Here is a 7,791-nt window from a genome sequence, read left to right as displayed (position 1 = left end):
TTTTTTTTTTTTTGGTGCCTACACGTCTGTTCATGTAAGTCATGACCAGCTTCAATTTTAGCAAAATAAAATTTGGCATTAGATAAAGTACAATACATAATCCCTTAGGGATTTAACAAAAAAGTTACAATGATGAGAGATTTAAATTTTGAAATCCATTAATATGCATGGGCGAGAACCAGTTTCACTGAGGATTTTGACTACATATTAACATGCAAAGTATGCATGTTAAATACCTTGATTAAAAACTCACCACAACCTCTTGGATGGTTTTTAAAAAGTGCAGTAGTTTTCCATTTTCGGGCATAAACAACAAATGGCTTAAAATATTTATGTATAGAGAACATTTACCAAAATATCCGTTTATTTTGTATAACAAATAATGCACACATCTGGTAATGATAAATTATTTCCTTTCATCCTTACCAAAATAACAAGAACAAATAAATATCAAAGCCATAATATGCAAAGAATGTTCAGTATATTAAAATAATCACCTACATTAATGTTGATAGCTTGTCATTAGTAATGCATGCTTTGCTTTCCTAAAAGGATCAAGAAAATGGATCTGGACCCCTGATTGTTTTGTTTGTTTGTTTGTTCATTCATTTTTTACAATTATTTCCTGGCTTGCTGAGGCTACATATGCATCTTGTTTAAATTTATTTAATAACAAGAAATCCTTGTTGTTATGGCTTACCTCATAATTTCTGAAAATGACAAATGGAATCTCAGATATTGGCCTCATATCTATTCAGCACATTAACATGTATTTCTGAAAGATATACTTTACAAAGCAATGAAATATGAAAAACAGAAGTAGTTATCTCCACTCAGACAATGCAGTAATACAAATCTAGATCCATTTGCTTAATCACTTATGTATAGGTACTGAATTAGGAACAGCATTCAAGTTCATGGGATTTTTGAGCCAGATTTTCAAAAGTGATCAGTACTTGTAAGTGGGTCAGGTTTTTTTCAGAAGAGCTCAGCAGGTGTGTTAGGTACTCAGTAGCCAAAGCAGGATTTTTACATGAGAGCTGAGCACCATTGGGCTGCACAGATGAGATCCTGTTGTTCTCACTCTTGACAATCCTGTTGCTTTGCTTTCATATCTGAAGCAGATGCTGAGCCTTTCTGGAACTTTGCCAGTTTGCTTTGAGGACTCTAACTAGAGCTGCTTAAATTCCCTAGGTTTATATTTAAAATGTCCTGTCTGAGTTCTTTACAAGGGGGGGGGGGTGTAACCAGATCTTTCTTTGCAAATTGCCATAACCGTATTTCAGTCAGTGTAAACTTATAGATTCACCAAAGGAAGATTTCCTCCAGAGTATTTAAAACATTCCCAGTGTAAATGAGTTGCAAACTCAAGTGAGATAAAATAAGTCTTAAGTTGGGGGCTCTTTTCTTTTGCTTTTTTAACATTAGGACTTGTAATTGGTGTTAACGCACCATAAATATTGAGAGACAGAAGGTCCTGAGTATTTGCCTCTATTTAGATATTCAAGTTTCTGTAGTGTATTGAGCACACAGCTCACATCTGGGAAAGGAACAAATGTAGTTAGCTTTATTATGTACTACAGTAGTCAAAATGTTTGTTTTTACTCTTAGTGATTAACTTAAGGTTCTGTAGAATTTTTTTACGTGGATCTCAATGCTTTTACACGAGTAGTAAAAAGTAGGCAGGAAAAATTATACAGCCTACTTCACTCTCCTCTATAAGAAAGCGTTATATAATACTGCACAATAGTTTTGAGCAAGGCATAAGTACACATGTGAATGCTGTAAACTAGGTATGAACTGCATGTATTCAGCACTGGTACTCAGTTACATACATGTTTCTTCTGCGATGGCTATCATGGGAAGAGACACAGCTGTCATTCCAGTGTGCTTATGCCACCAGCTGAGAATCTACCCCTTGCCCCCACAGTATTTATTTAAAAACAAGTGGATGTTTGAGAATAAATTGGTGAAAAGTAAGTTTTTCCTCCTTTCCAAAATCTGTTAATATCTTCAACTAACTTGCAATTTTTATTTAAATAAAGGCATCCCAGTTTCACACAATGTTATGAAATGTAGCTGTTAGATTTACAGTATTCCTCAGAAGGTTGTTTATCTGAAGCTAAACCAGACTGTCTGCTACCCCCATTTTTAATTGGAAACTGAACAATGTCCTCATTTAATGGAGATAAGAAATAAGTCTTGCTTTATACTGAATATCAGCAGCTCTTATCTGAGAAGAACACCATGAGCAAAGCCCCAGCAAATGTTTAGCAGATATTTTACAGAGCTGCAGGACAGATTGGATGTATTTAAAGATGAAGGTTTACAAATTATTACAAATGACAGGGTTTATCTTGCAGCCCTATTCCACAGGGATGGAATAAATGGGCAAAACGAAATGCTGTTTTGCATCAGTAGTGAAGGAAATAGATCATGATATATATTAAAAGAGACATGAGGTTTGCTTTTTCATTTAACAAAGAAAAATATTACTACTAATTTGTAGGGTGCCAAAAATTTCTGTGAATGACTGACCGTAGTAAATTGGGCATGAAAGTATAGTGGAAAAAGCAAATACTGAGGAATATATTCATAGTAGTGGACTAATGTATAATAAGGTTCAAATTTCTATGCTATATTAAGGAGTGGATGTAAAAATATGAACATTAATTTTGATTATACATTAGTAGGAGAACTTAATCAGGATATTACATATTTAGGACTCTGTGAAACAGTTCAAACTTTTTTATGATGTAGATAGAAATATTACAAAATTGAAAACCTCAACATATAAGTGTGCATTACTCTAAGATGGGAAAACCTGCACTTTTACAGTAACTTTAAAAAAATATATTTTAAGACTAAAATCATGAGTTGTAAAATGAGTATAGTTTAAAACCAAACAGCACGCAATTGACTACTTTAAGGTTAACTTCATTTGGAAGGAAGCTTTTGATTGTATAAGTTTTAAGGCATTTCTGAAGATGAATGCATTTGTCCTCTTTTTAGCTTGTTTTGAATAACCCATCTTCTTACTGTACAAGATTGATTAGTTTTCAAAGCTAAGGTCTTTAACATTAGGCTTCTACATCTGTATTTCAAAGGTGCTGACCTGGCTCTAGTTTTCCTTGGCTTCTGGCGGATCTCCTGAAAAACATTTCTGCTTAAATAGAAGGGGCTATATAGGCATAAAACATTAGGATTCAGCCCTAGGTTTTACTGACATGGTTTGGGTTTCTAAATTAAAAAGAAAAAATCTTAAAGACTATGCTCAATACCAGTCCAAATGATCAAACAGTGGGAGTAAAACTATATCCTGTATGAAATAGGATAGGCTGTAATGGAAGAATGACCAGATGGCACTGCATACGCACAGTAGACAAGAGATGGCCCCATATAGCATATTGTCATGGAATCAAAGCAATTAAAAAATGGGTGAAAACCCCATTACATCATCTGCTGTTATTCTTACTACCTGACTAGTCATGTTCCCCAGAACAGTATTTACTGGTAATTTTGTCATGTTTTAAAATAACCAAAGGACAGCATTTGCTTTAGGGAGATTATATATAGTTACTTTGGAAACAATAAACTAATTGTTATTCAGTTTCCTTGCATTGCTCTGGCCTGTTTGATATCTGAATAAATGCCACTTCATTGCGCATAGGTGTGAGGAATATCTAAATCTAGGCATTTTTATTAGATGGCCTGACATGGCTTCTTTTGCTGTGGTATAAACAAAATTGTGAGCTTCTGACCTCCATAAACACCTTGATGTTGTATGACTGAACTGCAGTGAACTTATCATCATTCCTGCATGTGCTCTACATAAGACACAAGTGTACAGATGGGTTTTTATAAACTTTTAAAGAAGGATATTCAACTATAGCTGTTCATCCCCATACCTAAGCACAATTTGTAATGCGATGTTTCATCTCTTAACGTAAAGTCAAATACTTTTTAAAATAGAAAATACTGTTCAATATAGCAAATTGTTATCATATGGCTAGTTAAGGCCTAGCTCTACCATATTTTACACCAATAGTTCATGCCCTTACTAAAGGCTTGTGGGCCTTTTCTCCTGCAACTTGGAATCTGCAGAACTGCTTTTATTGCCTGATCTGGTGGACAATGAAGTTAGTAGAAAGACCTCCGTTGGCTTCAATGATGGATAGGGCTGCTAAAGATTACAAAACAAAGCTAGTAGCTAAATGGCACGTATTTCCAGGAAAATACTGTCTATGCAACTAAACAAGGGGAGTAAGGAAGAGAGAAAAGAAATTCCTCATATGGACTTTTTAATGAAAATTCTTGTTTTTAAAAAAAAAAAAAAAATCCACAAATGTCACTTTCAAAAATGTCTTTATTCATCCTGCCTTTCCTCCTCCCCTCACCCCTCAAAAATCAAATGAATTTACATTATCAATATTACAAATGAAATGTAATACAATGATAATTGAAGGACAGGCCTTTCTTCATTTCAAAGTCTGACATTTTTCCAGTAGAAGCTGATGATCTTGCCTGCCTTACCCTATCATGAGCACTAGCAACTGCTTGCTTTGTTTTGTTTTTTAAGTGCATTATTAACTGCTACAAGTGAAACCCAGGACTCTGAGGGCTTTGATCTTAGGCATGATGGGATAAAATCCTTTCAGTATTTTTAAAGATATATCTTTGTATTAGTATTCTGGCAGCCAAAACATTTTTTAGTATGTATTTAAAAGGAATTCAGTTCTCCTTCTGTGGTGCTATTTTTTTCTTCTATCATTGTACTGGGGTCTATGACTTAGACTCTTTGGTGCCATGGAAATGTAAATATATTAGCTATTTTTCAAAATCATTAGGAGTCTCTTGGAGAGTAGTTGTTGCTGTTGTTTTAAGATTTTTATAAATGTTAGCAAAGAAGCTTCAAGAAAACAAGAAACAAACAATGATGTTTGAGGAAAACCAATGTCAAAGAAACGCATTGTAGTGTTGCCAAGTTCCTTCTGCCCTCAGTTAATCTAATATCAAAAATAGTGAATTTCTTTATTTATGAGCTCATAATGTAAATTAAAGGATTGCTACCAAGGCTAGGTACAGATGCTCAAAAAGCCCAAGGTGGAATCGATCTAAGTTGCGCGGTTTTCTGTAAGCGGTATAGTTTATTTAGATGGGTAGCAAACAGAATGTACGCTGGCCCTTTGGTGGGGGATGCAGATCTTAGAATGGGTTCTGCCATTTTTAAACCAGTCTGTGTGCCAGTCGAATTTCTGTTTTGTTATGAATATCGACCCGTTTTGTGTGCTGAACCTTTATTCTGTTATGGGTATAGACTTATCCTGGTAAAAGGGTAATGTCTATACCTGGCCTGAATAAGCAGTAGGAGGAAATGAAGTTGTCTTTAGACAGAACGGGCCTTTGTACACTCCACAAAGTTGGCCTTTAAAGTGGCTTAAATGCCCTTTTGCATCACTTTAATGGTATTGCTGTTTGCATGTTTGATGGCGTATTTTGCTTTAAATGACTTCTGTAGATAGCAAGATAAAACACCTCCAAGGTGTTTTAGTTTGCTATTTAACAAAGTGCAACAGTGCTGGGGCTGGGTGCCAGTTGGGGTGGGGGGGTTACCGTCTGGGGGGGACCCTGCACAGCTCAGGGACTGCTTAGCCCACTTATACCTTCCCCCTCCCCACCCCCTGCTGCCACTGCCAAAAAAGTAGGTAAGGACTGGGCCCTCAACTTGTGTACGTGCCATAAGGGTTTAATTCTCCCTAAATTGAAGCGGTGTTTTTAAAAACCCACCATTTCAATTTAGGAAGAATTAACTGAATTAAACCCTCACGGCTATACAAGCAGCAAATTACTTTTGGAAGACTTGTTTAGAAAGAACTTAAGAGGTAACTGAATATATAGGATGTGAATTTTTCTTTTTCCTCCTAAATTGGAAAAAAAATAGATTGCGAAAAGTAATTTCTTTCATAGAAAAGTGTGTGAGTAGTATGAAAGTGGTTGACTGCTTTCCCTGTGAATAACTCATAAAGAGGAAAGCATGATCAAGGGGAAAATGAAACCCAACATATGCATTAAAGAATCTATTGACATTAAATTTGCATTAGTCCCGAAGTCTTTTGGGAAATAGACTATTGGCTTGATTAATCAGTACATGTGCAACTTTTTTCTTAGATATGCTCACTGAACTCAGGATAAAATTCTCCTCTTATTCCTGATTTATGCTAAAAGAACTGCAATGAAATAGGATTACAGCAGTGAAAGCTCACTGTGAGAGGACGATTATATCCTTAAAGTATAATTGTTATAAATCCAGAAATGTGAAGTTTGTTCTTCCCAGAAATCTGCTTCTGACCTAGTTTTAAAAGAAGCTTGTTTTAATGTCCTGGTCTACCTCATGCACCTGCTGATAGGCTGCTAAGTAAGATTTATTTTGGACAGAGATGACAGTTACTTTTTCATCTAGCTACTACAGAGTGGGGACTTCCAGTGCATTTTTTAAGAAATGATCCATCTTGTGCTGACAGCCTCACAATTCATAACAGAGCCAGGGGAAAAAAATTATTTAAATGTTTGATGTTGCTTTGCTAGTGGCCTCTTTTCGTAGTGCTCAGGAGTAGTTAAGCTTTGAAGTTCTCTCCTAATGAATTACAGATCATCACATATGATTGAAAGTGATGCAACATTATTGAACTTTCTCATGAAGTGGGGAGGGGGTAATGGATCACAGTTTTGTTGCAAGTCTCTAAGTTAATTGAAAATTAATAAATTTGGTCCTGAGTCTCTTGAATATGAGATGTGACAAAACTGCAACTTTTCTTATCTGTTTAAAAAGTTGACTGTATATTGTTGGGTAATTTTTTGAACCTCTGTAGACATCTGGTAATAATTATTATACTCTGTTGGGTTTAAAGTATTTTAAAAATAGATGTTTAGTTTCCCACAACTTTATTTCCCTTTCTGCCCTATCTATTAGGGAATGGCTGCTTGCCAGAAAAGGGGAGAAGAGGTTTGTGGAAGATTGGGGTGGGGGTGGAGTGAAAAGTGAGTCTTGATGAGCAGCAACTGCAATAAAATAGAGTGCAAATGTGAACTCAAATTCACGTATGAATGTTTTCTAATTCAAAAACCTGGATGGAGTTTTTTTAAACACTTTTCCTTAATTCACATGTCAGCATAACCCATTGATTTTTTTTCTTTCTTTCTCTTATTTGATGCAGATGAGTTTTATACTTCAGTTATGAAATACCAGGTTATCTTTTTGGCCTCTCCAACTAATTTTAATAGTAAATGAATAAAAGTACTGAACAACATTTTTTTTTGCTGGAGACACTGACTTTTTACCACCTAAAATTGGCAGTGATCACCAGACCAGAAATGGAAATTGGCAGGTACCACTGGATGTACAAGAGTTCAAGGCCACACCAGTACCATCATGTGCCAGCATTGAGAGGCAATATTAGCCCTTTGGGGAATCAAGGTAAATAAAGGGCTGGGGTGAAGTCTGAACGGAGAGTTCAAATAGAGTAGCCCAAGCCTAATGCTTTGCAGTAGCTATAACATCATTTTAAAAAAATGTTTGTTTTTTTTTCTGTCTCTTAGTCTGTTAGGAGTCTCTCTCTTATTCAGTGCTTGAAATAACTATTTTAACCTGTTGGTGTTTTGAAATACAGCAGCTTTCAATGTTAGATGTCTTTGTTACACTGTGCTGCCCAAAATTGTTTTGAAACTGTCTGCAGATTAGTTTGAATGGTAATTTCTTTGGAGGCAGCTCCGCAAATCAGAAACCAGTGATCA

General features: G+C 35.5%; 1 protein-coding gene across 5 annotated transcripts in view; it reads left to right on the top strand.

Moving 5' to 3' along the window:
• The window catches only part of GPM6B (glycoprotein M6B), an 85,973-nt gene that overhangs the window by 33,118 nt on the left and 45,064 nt on the right, over positions 1-7,791 (top strand). For 2 of the 5 annotated variants that reach the window (XM_019524038.1, XM_019524039.1), the window contains exon 2: positions 7,355-7,474. The exons of the other annotated variants lie outside the window; for them this stretch is intronic. In XM_019524038.1, coding sequence (XP_019379583.1) covers positions 7,355-7,474 — 120 coding nt within the window. The remainder of the gene's footprint in view (positions 1-7,354; positions 7,475-7,791) is intronic. 5 annotated transcript variants of the gene reach the window in all.

The sequence above is a fragment of the Gavialis gangeticus genome, unplaced genomic scaffold, assembly GCF_001723915.1.
Source record: "Gavialis gangeticus isolate Ggan-Ray unplaced genomic scaffold, GavGan_comp1, whole genome shotgun sequence".
NCBI classification, from domain to species: domain Eukaryota; kingdom Metazoa; phylum Chordata; order Crocodylia; family Gavialidae; genus Gavialis; species Gavialis gangeticus.
Note: the sequence above shows the minus strand (reverse complement) of the source record. Positions and strands in the feature narration are given on the sequence as shown.